This window comes from Xenopus laevis, chromosome 9_10L, assembly GCF_017654675.1.
Source record: "Xenopus laevis strain J_2021 chromosome 9_10L, Xenopus_laevis_v10.1, whole genome shotgun sequence".
NCBI classification, from domain to species: Eukaryota; Metazoa; Chordata; class Amphibia; order Anura; family Pipidae; genus Xenopus; species Xenopus laevis.
This window is the reverse complement of record NC_054387.1, coordinates 136,064,375-136,081,023: the sequence shown is the minus strand read 5'-3', so window position 1 is coordinate 136,081,023 and position 16,649 is coordinate 136,064,375. Positions and strand designations below refer to the sequence as shown.

Below are 16,649 nucleotides of genomic sequence, written 5' to 3'. Positions count from 1 at the left end.
CTTACAGGTCTTGTTGTGCATAAAAGCCACTTTAGGTGCTATGGTGGTGCTCATAGAATCCCTGATTCTGGTTATAGTATCTGCCAGTCATGAAGGAGCCTGGAGTAGTAGGAATGCAGGTATAAAGGTTTTGCTGAGGGACACCTTCCACTGAGGGTCAGAGCTGTCAATGTCAGACCAAGGTCAAGTCACTTCTGCACTTAAAGGTTTTATTATGGCTGAACCCAGACATGGCCAAGAAGTCACCAGTCTCTATGAGTTAATGGATTTGCTCTTAGTTCCAAATACAGACAGTCTGTCCAGTGAGTGAAAGGTGTAACCCATTGGTTTGGGGGAATTATGGGAATTTCCATAGCCTATAAAACTGTTGTTCTCTGTCTTTGGACTCCATCTTAAGAGAATGGAAAGACAAGAGGAAGACTCAAGACGTGAAAATAGCTTTAAACCCCTAAAGTAAACCAACACATTAGTGAAAGCTGAGGGAACAGGTACTCCATAAATGGGTTTATCAAGCGTCAAACTAGAGCTCAGTGTCAGGGCCAGGATTAGTTTACAAAAGCAGTTGTGTCCTCCACCGATGTGAGATAGTGTGGGAGTAAGTAACACCCCAGAGTGTGAAGGTGTTTTTAATACAGTTGTTCTTATCACTAGCAGCCACTCACTTAGGGATATTTTTTCTTTTGTAAGTGCAGTTCACTTAGGATCAAGTTGTCAAAAGATTCTGACTTTTTACACAAATTGGGTTTTGGCAGAATTACATTGAATTAACCTGCAACATCATCTGTGAAGAAAGAAATCAGCCATTGCTCTTGTTTTCACTAACTTTGACACTCACCTCTCACACTGAGGGCCCTGGTGCTTCTCTCTAGGGGTTCCCCCAGACTGGGGTGTCCCACCCGGCAGATAAACTCCGCCCCCTGCTCAGTTGTTAGTGACACAGAGACAATGAGACTGACTGTGCAGGAGAAGGTCCCATCAGCTTCTCTCTTCTGCTCCATCTCTGGGATCTTGTATTTCTCACTGGGACACACAGAGAATAATTCCTGCCCTCCTGCTTCTCTCCTCAACCATTTCACCTCCAGAGCATCAGGGAAATACCCCCAGATCTTACACTGGAATTTGCCCTCTTTGCTGTGTATCAGGGTATCAGGATTTATTATCTCTTCCATCTGTGGGCGCCAGGGGAATTCTGTAAAATTACAGGGATATGGATAAGCCTAATGCTAAATATCTGTATTCAATTTTAAAAAAAATGTTAAATATATTAAATATATATTTTCCTAGCATGGTACATAAAACCTCTAATGACATTCAAAAATTCAGTGTTTCAGGTTATGTGGTATAAGATTGGATAAAAGTCAGATGGGATGTGGGAGGGAATTCCAGAGAAGGGGGTACTAAACACTCAAGTACTTTAGAAATAAAGAGAAGCAGAGAGATGAGACGAAAAGGTTTTTTTCTGAAAAGGTTCTTGTTTACATGATTTCATTGGGAGATTCCATCTGAGAGGGAAAGATTACAATGGGATAAGGCTTTAATTAAACAAGGGTTGGGATTGAGGAAGGGTTTGGAAGGAATGGGAAGGAGAGGGCAGGTAGTGAGGTGTGAGGAGAACAGAGGTTTAGGGTCTTCTCTTATTCCCCCCTCTTCCCATATTTTTGTTTACTGTTAAAACTCCATAATTTGGCCTTTCCCGTTCATCAGGGAGGCAATATTTGGCCCCTTACATGTGCCGTCAGTTATGGAAAGATGCAGTGGCAGTTTTGGCAAATTGAAAGCCTTATGTGTCTCCCTCAGTTTCACTCTTTATCTGAAAGGGTCTTTAACATTCAGTGCACAGTTGATTAGGGATGCCTATACGTAAGTGTGAGGAATTGACTGAGTTTCAACAGTGTAAAGAGAGGGGACAGCTGAGCTGAGGCAGAATAAACAGATGCAATGACATTATTTTTTAACTAGACTAGTGTTCCAAAAACAACTCATGACATATAGCTTTTGTTAAAAGTAATAGGTGATTATAATGAAAGGGGTCAACTATGTGATGAAAGTCTCACTTTAAAGAAACAACATGCAGGGATGGCAGGTGGTAATGGGTAGACCTTTGATAAAACAGAGTTAAGGTTAAAGAGTGACTGTAAATAAATGTAAAGTACTACATCGTTACTCCTCACAGACTTTGTGTGGATGACAGAACTATTAAGACACTTTGGAACGAAACGTCAACTATGTAAATATAATGAAGCACATAAATTATGCTGAAAAAAAACCACCAGAACCTTCAACAATTAGAACATTTTTGAAAATTTAGGAAAATATATATTAATCATATAGTTCAACAGCTCATTCAACATGAAGACCAGTCTTGTTACCTGGATCCCATGCAGAGAATTCCCTGGACTCCTCCCCATCACTGGATTGGTGGTTCCAGGTCACTCGCACTTTGAATCCTGGGTCTTTGAAGAGATGTCCTGGGACTTTACACACACTCTCAATATTAAATGTGCAGTTAGGATTGAGAGTAAATGTTTCATTGGACTCCAGTTGTTGGTAGTGTCCAACTCCACAGCTCCATCTGATCTGGATGTCTCTGGGGTAAAACTCCCTCAGGGTCAGACAGCTCAGAACCTCTCCTGACTCACTCAGGGAAAACTTCATGGAATCCTTGGGCTTTACTGGGAAATAACATGGAAATATGTGTCAGCAACAGGAACATAGAATTAGAGCTTGTTATTTTCACAAGACATGGCTGAAGGTTTATATTTTAGGACTAACAGTAATGTGTGCCACTATGTGATATAATATTTTTCAAAAATTCATTAGATAAAGCAGGAATGTGCCTCACAAAGTTGTGTCTCTGGTTACTTTATTGTAATTTTCTGCAAAATCCCCACTAGTCCCTCCCATCTGTTCCACTTGCTGCTGCCTTCTTTCCCAGGCTGTGCAGGGGATCCAGCGACATTCAGCTCACTGCACTGTAGGACAGGAACCAATCAGCAGCTAGCAGGACCTGATAGGGAACTGTAGCCTGTCTGTGCTTGTGTGACTGCAGGGCTGTGATTGGCTGTCCCCCTCCTACTGTACTTCCAACAGGGACCATTAGGGACACGCCCACTCATTTGAAGCATGGACAAGGACCAGAGAACATCTATATGGAGCTTAATAAAGGGGCTATTTTTAAAGATAATATTAATGTTTAGCACAATGTGACACCAACACCACATATTATTCATAATTGCCTATAAAATTAGGCTTTTTTTCTTTATCTTTTATGTCTCCTTTAATGTGTATTTGTGCTCTATTGTCACTCTTCTTACTTATCTCCCAAAATGATGGATTGTGGGGACATTGTTCCTTGAATAATGAGAAGAGCAGCTCTGGTTGTCACAGGAGTTTTTTAAGTATATATAATATTCGTTGAGGAAACAATAAGAATTTATCAGTATTTCATGACACAGATCATACGCAACCTTAGGGGGCACATTTACTTAGCTCGAGTGAAGGAATAGAAGAAAAAAACTTCGAATTTCAAATGTATTTTTTGGCTACTTCAACCATCGAATTGGCTACTTCGACCTTCGACTACAACTTCAAATTGAACGATTCGAACTAAAAATCGTTCGACTATTCGACCATTCGATAGTCGAAGTACTGTCTCTTTAAAAAAAACTTCGACCCCCTACTTCGCCAACTAAAACCTACCGAGGTACAATGTTAGCCTATGGGGAAGGTCCTCAATTTTCTGATCGGAATTTGTTCGATCGATGGATGAAAATCCTTCGGATTCTATTAAATCATATGCAAAAAATAAATACTGTATATACTCGAGCATAAGCCGAGTTTTTCAGCATCCAAAATGTGCTGAAAAAGTCTACCTCGGCTTATACTCGGGTCAGCGGGCAGTAGCTGAGATTGCAGTCACTTTTAATCATTCCTATACCAACAGTTCACTTGGGGAGAGACTGCAATATCCCACAATGCCCTCTGTTGGTTATATGAAAGAATAACAGTGACTGCAATATCATACAGTGCCCTCTGTTGGTTATATGAAAGAATAACAGTGATGACAATGTCACACAGCGCCCTCTGTTGGTTATATGAAAGAATAACAGTGCGCCCTCTGTTGGTTATATGAAAGAATAACAGTGACTGCAATATCACACAGCGCCCTCTGTTGGTTATATGAAAGATTAACAGTTTCGGCAATATCACACAGCGCCCTCTGTTGGTTATATGAAAGAATAACAGTGATGGCAATATCACACAGCGCCCTCTGTTGGTTATATGAAAGAATAACAGTGACTGCAATATCACACAGCGCCCTCTGTTGGTTATATGAAAGATTAACAGTGATGGCAATATCACACAGCGCCCTCTGTTGGTTATATGAAAGAATAACAGTGACTGCAATATCACACAGCGCCATCTGTTGGTTATATGAAAGAATAACAGTGATGGCAATATCACACAGCGCCCTCTGCACATGGTAGTGGGACAATGCACACAGTAATCCATTTGGCAATTCTCTGTCACCATCAACTTTGCAAAGAAGTCCGGTTGATCGCTGGGGGGGTCGCTTTGGCGGAATGTGCGCTGCTGGGAGACAGGGCTGTAGTTGTGTCTAGGCTTATACTAGAGTCAATAAGTTTTCCCAGTTTTCGTAGGTAAAATTAGGTACCTCGGCTTATACTCGGGTAGCTTATACTCAAGTATATATGGTAAGCCTTTTGGCTTAATTTAAAATTATTGTTACTACAGTCTGAATTTTTGATGGTTCTTTCTCTATCGTTTACTATTGGTTAAAAAAAATAGACACATCTTCCAGTCTATTTCTAACACAAAGATTTTGTTGTTCTCGGGTGAGATTATTTAACCTGGTTAATGACTAAAGGAAATTTCATGTGTGGCGGAAAGAGGTGTGCAGTATGCCCATACATGAAAAGAAGTGATATTTTTTCGGACAACATAAACAGCAGAATACACAAAATTAAACATTATATCAACTGTAACACGAAAAATTTGATTTATCTGATTAGATGTACAAAATGCCAAAGTCAATACGTAGGGAAAACCTCCCGTAAACTGAAAGAGAGAACTCGAGAACATATGTCTGACATTAGAACTGGAAAAGAAACTAACGTTTCAAAACATTTTCATTTATGTAACTCTGGGGATCTGAATTTTTTCAGTATTCAAGGTATAGAAAAGATAAATCTTAATTGTCGAGGTGGAGATATATCTAAAATTCTGTCTAGGAGAGAAGTTTACTGGATTTTCTATCTTAAAACTAGAATACCTTTTGGTATGAATTCTGAATTTGATGTAACTTGTTACTACTCGTGAGAAACTGTCTATGATGTCCCTGTTCAACCTAATAATTTGTCTGAACATGAGAGAATATATTTTGTATATATGGGTATTTTATATATATTTTTCCGTCTGATACATTCTCTGTAAATACTATGTATGTCAATATACTGTATATTCTTTGTATTTTTTTTATATATCTTTCACCTACTTTCTCTATACTTTTTATAGATACATAAAATGATTTTAGTACTCCTCTGTAATATCTAACTTTCTGGAGAAATTTAGTCTTGTGGATCCGTTTGAGAGCCGGTCAGCCCTGCTTCTTTATCTTCTGAGATTATTTAACTATCATCTAAAAACCTAATCCATCAACTCAACATTTTACATTCTTTTTTTTTGTGCCAAATTCTGTATGTGTACATAACTTGCCCTATTAATATGTATAATTTATTTTATAATTTTCGTGCAACTTTTGCCTTTTACGTTTCTGCTCCTATTGTAGCATGGATTTATTTTAAAACTTTGTACCTGAATAAATGGGTTTCGTTCCTCAACCAACATTTTCTAAGCATACTGTCATGTCGGCACCCTATATCCAGAACCCAAGCTAAGCTCCCTGGTCTCGGCTCTCACTTCTGCCTTTAACCGCCGCCTTTCACCTCAGGATTAGTGATGGGCGAATTTGCGCCGTTTTGCTTTGCCGAAAAATTTGCGAAATTCGTGAAATGGCGAAAAATTCGCGAAACGGTGCCAGCGTCTCGTTTTTTCGAAAAAAAAATTTTGACGCCGGCGAATTTTTGCCGCAAATTTTTGCCACAAATTTTCGCGGGCGTTTTGCGAATTTATTCGCTGGCGGGGAATCGCACAAATTCGCCGCAAATTCGCCCATCACTACTCAGGAGGAGCCCTCGGCTAATCGGATGCCGCCAGATCTTAACAGAGAGAGGAGCAAAGCTAACGGTTCTGGACGAGCAAAGGGGCACAATCGTCTCCCCAGGATACTAGAAGGAAGAACCACCACCAGGAACAGGCAGGCCGGGCAGCACAAGCAGATAAAATAGTCAGACAGGCCAGAATCAGGATTAGAGATCGTAGAATAGTTGGAGGACAGGCAAAGGTTCAGGATTGTAGAGGTCAATGTCGTTTCAGACAGGCAAGGTCAGGATTGGAGAGGTCAGAGTAGTAAGCAGGCAGGCAAGGGTCAAACACAGTAGATCAAACAGGAATCACAAGTAATAAACACCCAGGAACAAGCTAATTGAACATAACAACGGGCAACTTGCTGAAAACCAAATTCCCCTTAAATACTGTTTGAATTTCGCGCCAATGCACGTGGCGTCATCATGCCGGCGCATAAACCATGAAGCGTGCGCCATAGAGGAACCGGCAGAGCAGGAGACAGGAGCAGCGCAGCGGGCGTCCACACCGAAGGAGCGGCGTTGGACCCCGCTGCCCACTAGACCACCAGGGTAAGGTTCCCTTACACAAACTGACTGATTTCCAGGACAATCTTATTGGGCTGATCATAAAATCTGTGTTTGTTTACCATTTACAATTTAATTATTTTATTGTATCATCCAGAAATTGGTTATTTGTAGATACTACTATGTATGGCCATCACATTAAATTCTGTAAAACATTATCTGAATTTCCCTCCAAAAGGAAAAAAATCCTTCAAGACTCCAAAATAGAAGTCCCTGGATCAATCTTGCACTGAATTTATTTTATATGGTGCAAATATTTCTTGAAACTTGCTATTGTCTGTGCCAATACAGCTGCTCAGGGAGAGAAATCCACAAAAGAAGAATTATCAAGATGTGATGATTACTTACATAAGATGAGTGAACAGTCTAGTCTTTGCTCTTTGGCTCTTCCATCACAGACAAACTTGCAGAACACGATCATCTTCTTGATCTTTGATGCTTCAGGGGTGAAGCTGAGGGAGGAGGTGACAATGTGTCTCCTGTCTGTCTCTGTTCTGTCTGTTCTTACAGAGAATTCCTGATCCAGCAACTTCTTCCCTTCTCCTTCTGCCTGGGGCTCATCCTCTGTTATCTCCATCTTCTTCCCATCATTCTCCTCCACTGTCCATATCACCTGGGGGTCCTTAGGGCAGTCAGAGGCCACACAGTACAGAGTCACCTTCTCCCCATCCAACATCTGACTCCTGTGTATGTGACTCACCCGGAATCTCTGGAAATCTTAAGAGAAAAATCATTATCTTAATGCACCCATGTGCTAATGGACACTGGGACATTGGATAATCTTGGGCAAATGCATTTTTGTAGTTGTTGGAGAACATCATGAATAGTTTATGACTTCAGTTCAGGAAATAAAAAAGGAAGAATAAAAGAATCATGCTGGTGCAGCCCTAGACAGTTAACTTACATAGTTAGTTACATAGTTAAATTGGGTTTCAAAAAAGACAAAGTCCATCAAGTCCAACCCCTCCAAATGAAAACCCAGCCCCATACACACACCCCTCCCTACTGTCACATAAATGATATATCCCCATATCTATACTAACTATAGAGTTTAGTATCACAATAGCCTTTGTATTATGTCTGTCCAAGAAATCATCCAAGCCATTCTTAAAGGCAAATTTTAAATTCTAAAGAATGGTTAATTAATTTTAGAAAGGGCAATCTTAGGTTTTTTTATTTTAATTATTTAAGGCACTTTTAAAGAGCCCCCCTAGTTTTGCTTTAGAAGTTGCTGAAAAACTTAATTATACATGGCAAGTGCAAGGAAATTCACCAATGAGAATTCTACTGATCACAAGGTTCATTATAAATGCAAGAGAACAGACCAATGAGAATGCAGATTCCCAGCACTGTAACTAACATATATTTAACAGTTACAACTCGTAAACATAATCCCACATTAAAATATGAAAAAATGCCAGTGTTTCGGGTTTTTTTATCACTATTACGGAATACAGGATATGATGTCACTGACATAATAATGTTGAGAATGTGGCTTTGTCTTATCAATTGACAGTTACAACCTGGCGAAATAGACTTTGGCAAAAAGGGGAATAAATTGGAAAGTTCAAACTTTTAAATAAATTTGTGGATTAATTATTGTTCACCTGAGCAAAAATTCACCTGGTGAAACGACACTAAAGTTCTGTATCGCTGAGCTTTTTCACTAGTGAATTGTCTAGCTGTTTGGTAAAATCTTACTTGCCATATAACCTTTTTTCTCTTTTTCCTGTGGAAGTATATTTTTTTAATAATAGTAAATTGTGGAATAATTGTGGAATAAACTGTAGAAAAAAGCTGATATTTACATTTCTTCTTGTAGATGAGAAACCAGAGCCCAGCAGTGATCCCGGCCACTGTCAGCAGAATGGTGAGAAATATGGCCGCCGCAATGTTCCCTGCAGAATATTTTGCTTCGTCGTCTGAAAGAGAATCAGGAAGGAGAGTGTGACCTCTAGTTGGTACAGTGTATGTAACTATTCTAGAATGGCCATAACATACAAATAACTTGATATCCAGAGCTCATAAGTGCAACGATGAGTGCTAAAAAAATAGTCAATCGGTGTCAAAATTGTTTTATGCATGAGAATTTTTTTGTCTTGGCGACATATTTGATGCTGCAAAATTTTTCGCAGCCGATTTATGCAGCAGTTTTGCAAAATATTTGCAGATTGCGAAGTACATTATTTACCATGAATACATGCCTGGCAAAAAATTTCACTCACCACTACTAAGGGGCAGATTTATCAAGGGTCGAATTTCCAGTTGATGGGAGTTATTTTAAATACCCATCAACTCAAAATTCTAATAAAAAAGACCAACCAAAATGTAATAAAAAAATCAAGTTTTTAACTTCGGGTGAATAGACTGTATTCGCTAATTCTAATCGAATTCGGATCCTATTCGATTCAAAGTTTTCCCCCAAGAAAACTCAAAGTCCACCAAATGACTCCATATTGGTTCTAGGAGGTCCTCCATAGGCTAAAACAGGAATTCGGCAGGTTTTAGATGGTGAATAGTCAAAGTCAATTTTTTAAAGAAACAGTACATGACACATTGCAATATTCAAATTTTCAAATTTTTTTCAAATTCTATTCGAATTTGGACTATTCCGTAGTTGAAGCACAGTAAAATAACCTCAAAATTCAAATTGAAAAATTAGAGAAAACAAATGTGCTCTGTTGACAGAATAACACACAGATGATTTATGTTGTTTAATCTCGCCCTTGTTTGGATCTTTTCAAGGGAATTAGGGAATGGGTTTGTGTGCAAAGCCTTTACAGCCTGCATCGGGTGTTGGGTTAATTCCCAAAATGTTTGTGTGTGTTAACTGTAAGATGTTTGTGAAAGTTCTCAATCATCCAGGTCATGGTATATCTCTAGAAATAAGTCAAATCAACTGGACTTGCTGTGTTTTTTCTTGAAGACGTTTCACCAGTCATCCAACTGGCTTTCCCAATTCAGAATAACTTGTACATAGGATCTTGCTTCACTTTATATCCTCTAGAATGTTGCTCCAAGCAGCATAATCTGTTTATCATAATCCACAATGATGAACTTGGTCCTCCCATATGTAGCTGGGGTGTCGGAAAAATTCAGAAGGATTTTTAATAAACACCACGTCCCTATCTACTTTAAACCCATGGCAAATTTTGGTTTTTGCCATCTGCTAATTTTGTTGGGAAACTACAACAAAATTTTGCAGTTTTTCAATTTTATTGGGAGGCTCATTGGATAATCATAGCCTTTGGGCCAGATAAGGAACAGTTCCGCAGACTAAAGTCTACCTGCAAACTCAAGAATAACAATGAACCAGAACCTACTTGTAACTTGCTGCTTGGAGTTGAACCAGGGACCTGGTGTTCATGTGATGTCTGAATTACTTAATGGTTCATTCCTATGTCTTTGCTTTGTAATTACAAGTAGGAATGTAATGCCAATCTGGCCACAGGTGATCAGTGTAAGTCATTAGTCTGCCTATAAAACCCTCTTCCCCTGTCTCATTGCCCAATGTAGGTCTATTTTATTACTTTCCGGGTGCTATTCAAGCTATAAACTGTTCCTGACCTTGATCTCACCTGGTCTGTCTCCTGTCCTGACCTTTGCCCATTCACTGACCATTCTTCAGATTCTGATTTTGTACTGTGCTACTGTTGGTTCTGACCCGGCCTGTGACCCCGACTACCTCATTGTTTCCTGATGTTGTACTGTATTGCCTGATTGGTACTGATTTTCTTCTGAAATCATGAAATACAAAAAATGTGAGCACTTTCGAGATTTAGGTATTTGCAGCAGTAGATTAAACAGAAAAAAACAAAATCATTGGAACTAGGCATGGATATTGGTTGGTGGCACAGTCAGTAGGAACACAAGGCTGACACAGTGATACAGTGAGGGGACAGTATATTGGGTTTGGGGGTCACTCACCCTCTTGTCTCAGCTGTAGAGTCTCAGTGATGGGATGTAGCAGAGTCTCATGTTCCACCTCACAGGAGATGTTTCCCTCTTGGCTTCCACTCGTTGGGTTCATCAAGTAATAGGAACCTTTTTTATACCCCCCATCTTCAGCAATTTTCCCATTCAGGATCCATTTTATCTGCACTGGTTCTGGTTGGAACTGACTCGCTTCACACACCAATACCTGCCCCGGCCGTCCATTGATCTTGGCTGAATAGACTTGTACTGACGGAGGCACTGGGGAGACACGGCTCACAATTAAGTGTAGGAAATATATCATGGTACTTGTATGGGTTACAGAACCAATCTGGACCAACTACACTGCTTCTGGCCAACACAACACTACATTATCACACTGGGAAGTCTCATTGAGCACAGTGTATTTTTATGACTTGATGTAGGAGGTGTATTTGTTTACATGCCCTGGTGCAACCCAACATATACACAATACTTATTTATATCTTCCCTTATATCAACATTTAAAACATTAGTTTCTGTTTCAGATTCCCAAATTAAACAATACAAGTTCTTATCAGATTGGACTTTATAACATTCCTATAAAGAGGCAAAAGCAAAGATAAGAAGGTCAGATAAGTGGAAGGTTCAGTGTCACATGTATAATATGCACATAAGTAACAAAGCACTAAACTTATAGAGCAAGTACATCAGTGGGATCTGTTATCTGGTTCTGATAATAGATCCTATATGTGAATTAATTTTCTTTGCATAATAGAAATAGTATTCACAGTAAAAAAGAAGAATCCTAGAATAGGTTTCCCCTGTACTGAGTCAGATTCATTAGCCTGATTAAGAATCATTAAACATCATGGTGGTGCAATAGTGGAATCTGGTCTTGCTGGTTAATTCCCAGTCAAGGGACTAACTCAGAGATCTTGTATGTGTCACGGTCGGCACCCAACACCAGAACAAACACCAGGCCTGACCGCCTTTGGGCCTCGGGAGGAGCCCTTGGCTTACTTGGATGCCCCCTGGACTTAAACTAGAGGTGCAAGATGAGGGTTCTGGATAGGCAGAGGGGCACGACAGTAAAGCAAAGTCTTTGAACAGAAGATCGCAGTACAAGGCGTTTAGGCAATAGAGTAGTCAGATCAGGCCGGGTCGAGGCAGGCAGAGAATAATCATTATCAGAGAGGCAAGGGTCAAACCAGGGAGTCAATCAGAGGGTTAATCAGAGGCGGTAGTCAGTAATCAGGCAAGGGTCAGAATCCAGAAGTCAGAATAGTCAAATAGCCAGGCAGGGGTCAAAAACAGGAATCAAACAGGTTCAGAATATAGCAAAAGCTCAAAAGCACCAGGAACAAAATCCTATCACGGGCAATGAGAAAAATCCAAACTGTGCCTTTAATACTTTTAAATTTTGCGCCACTGCGCGCTGACGTCACACGCCAGCTCGCATGCGCACATAAAACAGGAAGAGATGCGCCGCGCGTGCCCTAACTATCCCCTATTTGCGGCCCAGAGGAGCAACGTGGCGGGCGTCCCCGCCGAGGGGGCTGCAGGCGTCCCTGCAGAACCCCTCCCACTAGACCACCAGGTAACGTTGTTACAGTATGTTCCCCATATAAATGGATTAATCTGGTTCAGTGCCACCATTAAAAGGTGACAGTTGCTACTCAAATCAATGGCTCCGTTGCAGAGAAAAGTCCCAAAATATACAAAAATGTGATACAGAGTTTGGGTGGATCATGGGAAGGATTTTGGCATAATAGTTGGGCTGGATCATGGGGTAAGTATGCACCCGGCATTTTTCTTTTTCATTTTAGCCCCATTTTACTTGTGGCAGGGCCTACCTCCCTACCAACAGGTTATGGGATCACCTACCAAGAGAGGGGGAATGAGTGATTCATTGGTGGGAGGAAAGGAGATTTCACCATCAGCATAGGAAAGGGTTCTTTACTGTAAGGACAGTCAGGTTAGGGGATTTTCTACTAAGAGGGGGGATGAGTGATTCATTGGTGGGAGGAAAGGTGATTTCACCGTCAGGTAGGGGTTCTTTATTATAAGGGCAGTTAGCTTATGGGATTCCCTAAAAAGAATGGGGAACTGATGATTCATTGTTGGGGATGAGAGGAGATTTCACCATCAGCATAGGATGGTTTTCTTTACTTAATCCAGAAAGAGAGAGAGAGACCCAAACTGACCCAATGTCTCGCTATATAACATTAATATAGTGCACTCACCTCCATACTTCACCTTGAAATGATCTTGCCTGGGGGTGGGGAGGGATTCATGTTGCACCTGACAGACAATCTCTGGGTTATTCAGGGTGTCGGAGGGGGTGAGAGTCAGGGTGCTGTTCTGTCGGAACGTTCCATCTGCATTCCGCTGAAGGGGCCCCAGAGCTGAGTTGGCCAATAGCTTCCCATTCCTGAGCCAAGTCACAGTGATGGATTGTGGGTAGAAATCAGTCACTGAGCACTGAAGGGAAGTTCCCTGGTTCTTAAGGAGAGTTCTCTTAGCAACCGCAACCTCTGGCACCGCTAGGGACAAGGACACAGATACACAATTTGCAGAGAAATGAGAAAACAGAAGAAATATTGAAAGAAGGTTAAAAAGTCAGAGGTGCCTGTGAGCAGAATTTCCTGGGGGCTCCTAGTCCCCCACTCAGCACTGTTCCTTTGTTACATTGTTATTCACTATCATTTCAAATCTACCAGATCATTAAGATAATAAATGTAACTTAATCATTAGTATCCTATGTAGATCCCCTTTAATGCTGATTAGAGATGTCACTTGAAGATGAGTTTGGGCTGAACAAGTATTTTCCAAATTGTCACCCACCCTCTGTTCCTGATCCAGTTTTCCCCCTTTGTACAAACAGTATTACCCAGCAGCCCTTGGTTTAGAGAGCAGTAATGTATGTGGCCCTATATCAAGCACAACCCATTAGTACTAAGGAGAACGGGGTAAAAGAGAAAGAAATCTCTCATTAGCCAGAACAGCTGCCAAACTTCCAACTTGTAGAAGAAATATTTTGGTAAACCAAATTTTGAGGGGTTGAATGTAGGAAGATGTTCCTGGGTTCCTACCATGAATGTGCAGCCTGATCTCCTTCTGTTGGTTGTTTGGGCTGTAAATGACTGAGCACCTGTAGGTTCCTCTATCAGAGATGGTCACGTTGGAGAGAGACAATGAGGCATTGCCTTCCAGTATAAGTTTCTCATCTATGAATAACCGAGGGCTGGAAACTTTCCCTTTGTTGTCATATCTCAGAATCTCCTTGTCTCCAAAATGCCACAAGAGAGCGAGGAACTTGGGATTCACTGGAGGATTATCCACTTCGAATTTGCAGGGAAGTAAGACATCTCTTCCAATCAGGGAGGACTGAGAGGAGGGGGCTGTTACCTCCAGGGAGGAACCTAAATAATGAAAGAAATACATTGAATTGTTATCAAACGTATGTGATTAGTTACATATAGGATCACAATGAATGAATACAGGAGCCCAAGATCTCTGGGAAGCACTGGTGCAGGTTCTACACAGGAAGGAATTAGAATGTACCAGTAGATGCCACCAACCACTGGATGTTCCCTTATTATATGACACGGCCCCTCCATCAACTCACTGTCCCATGTAACACAAAGCTTTTTGGGATGAAGATGTAGTTGCTGTTGTGGTTCTGTGGGGGGGCTATTAATGTAATGACTGAAGGTCACAGCTTTTGATCCCCTTTAACCTGCCTGTACTGAGTGCTCAGTATTATCAGTAACTTGCTCCTCTGTGATTCTCTTTATGGCACAAAACTGTCCAACTTATTCCAATTTCTAAACAGCTCCTAGAGAAGTGGGGGGTCAACTTATTTTGGCTTCAGGTCTCCACAGTTGGAAAAGGTGGATGGAGGTTACGTACAAGTTACATTATATGGACCTGTTGGTTGAAATGGAAAGGTCCAATAACAACGTTCCATTGGTCATGTCTGTATATTGTGCCTCAGAGGAGGAGCTTTTTTCCAGAGGGGTATGCTGATGGGGTACAGTGGGTATTTAAAAGCAGTGATGGGCCACAGTAAGTTCTAACTCACATTTTGGGAATGTAGCGGTGACATTTAGGGGCAATATGGCAGCAGCCTATGAGGGTTCAGCAGAGATCTGTTTCCCAAATGCAAATGGTTGTTGTTAGAGAGAGGGGCACAAAGTGTGGGAAATGTGCAAAGGTTTATTATATGGTGAGAAAACTGATTCGGTGGTATTGGTATGTAGGGGTGGGGAATAAACAGAAATGATGTGATGTGGGATGATTGGCATTTATTGGCAAATGGGGTTTTGGAAAAAGCTCCATAAATCAGGTTCCTCTCACACACTAAATACTCACAAATAAATCCTCCTTACAGTTCCTTCCCTCAATGTACAAACACCCCATAACATCACAGACACCCCCTGTCTCTTCCCTTCACACTCTTCCTCCTGTTCCTCAGCTCACACTGACCCAACAGAACCCCCTGCCCTGAGCTTTTACTGATTTACTGGTGCCATTTCCCTGGAAAAGTAAAAATGCTTTACTCCCAAATTTTGACTGAAAAAGTCCATTGTTGGTGAATACAGGTGTATAAAGAAAAGACTTGGGCAGCAACGAGCCCTACTACAGAGTTTACACTCTCATTGCAGTTAGATTATTGCCCATCATATTGTCAGTGTTACTAACTCGTCCCTGTAATTGAGATTCAGCTTTATCTACACAGGTTGGATCTGACACATTCATCTCAATGGGAAGAGACACACAGACTCCCAGTGTCCCACTCTCAGCAGTTCTACATGGTTTTCTACAGTAATCAAACACTGAAAAGAAGGGGGCACAGGACACACTGTATTAATCACTCACCACGTGGAACAGGGGGTCAGCCAGGTCTGAATTAGGCAGGGCCTCTAGGCCCCCGTCATTCATCACCCCTTCCCCTCCCTTTGATTCGCTCAAATTGTCATCACTGGGACCAGAGAAATGGGGATTGGCGTACGGGAAATTAAAAAAACGATTGTATCTCCTGCTCATGCCCAGTGTTTCTGAACCAATGTGGGTGTGGTTGGACACTCAGAAAAACTCGAAAGGCCATCAAAATAAAGTTAAATATTTAATATTTATTGTAGACTCATTAAAATAGGAACAGTCTCTCCATTGACCCTACGCATTTCATGCATCCGAGGGCACTTAGTCATGGGCTATCTTTACCCCCCTGGAAGTAGGTATTTATAGTAGACATGACCAATAAGAAACAAGATACAAAACATATTCAAATTCAAAGAAAAAAAGGGGGAATGTGTCTTAAAGGGACACAATCTCCAAAACTTACATATACATACAGATTCAAACACTCAGGATAAAAACAACATATTGTTACATCGTATGTACAAGTAGGAGAGAGAAGGAGAATAACAGAGGGTATTGAATGAACAAATACTTTAAATGTAACCCCGTAGACATGAAATAATGAGACAACTTTGATTGAACATTTTACATGTTACGCCTGTGGGTAGAGTGGAGTAGAAATACAGGTGAAGGGTGGGACAGTTTGCTCACATTATATATGGTATATACACACCCAATATACATATACATATATAGGGTGAATTTTTTGTTTGGGGAGGCTAAAGATGGACCTAAAGCTAATCTCAGACATTGATCTGCTGGCAAATACTTCTAGCAGTGTCTACTAACTGCTTTACTAAAATGCTCAGGATGTAAATATACTCACACGTGCACTTCCATGAGATTCCCACTGAGGTCACATAAGAGGGGTTATCCATCCATCTATGTTCACAGTTATTCCCCTTAATTCTAATAAAGGGGTGTTAAGTGGGAGCTTTATAATTCACTTTTTCTAAATTGAAAATGTGCTGTAGACTGAAATCTGGTTTGTTTGTATGGGTTCTTAGCCTAAATCAAACA

General features: G+C 40.8%; 1 protein-coding gene across 1 annotated transcript in view; it reads right to left on the bottom strand.

Annotated features, from left to right (window-relative positions):
* Positions 1-16,649, bottom strand: part of sirpg.L (signal-regulatory protein gamma [provisional] L homeolog) — a 34,319-nt gene that overhangs the window by 5,961 nt on the left and 11,709 nt on the right. The window contains exons 2-8 of the mRNA XM_041575908.1: positions 13,799-14,128; positions 12,950-13,249; positions 10,719-10,985; positions 8,600-8,713; positions 7,140-7,508; positions 2,370-2,672; positions 836-1,189 (exon numbers count right to left, since the gene is read on the bottom strand). Coding sequence (XP_041431842.1) covers positions 836-1,189; positions 2,370-2,672; positions 7,140-7,508; positions 8,600-8,713; positions 10,719-10,985; positions 12,950-13,249; positions 13,799-14,128 — 2,037 coding nt within the window. The remainder of the gene's footprint in view (positions 1-835; positions 1,190-2,369; positions 2,673-7,139; positions 7,509-8,599; positions 8,714-10,718; positions 10,986-12,949; positions 13,250-13,798; positions 14,129-16,649) is intronic.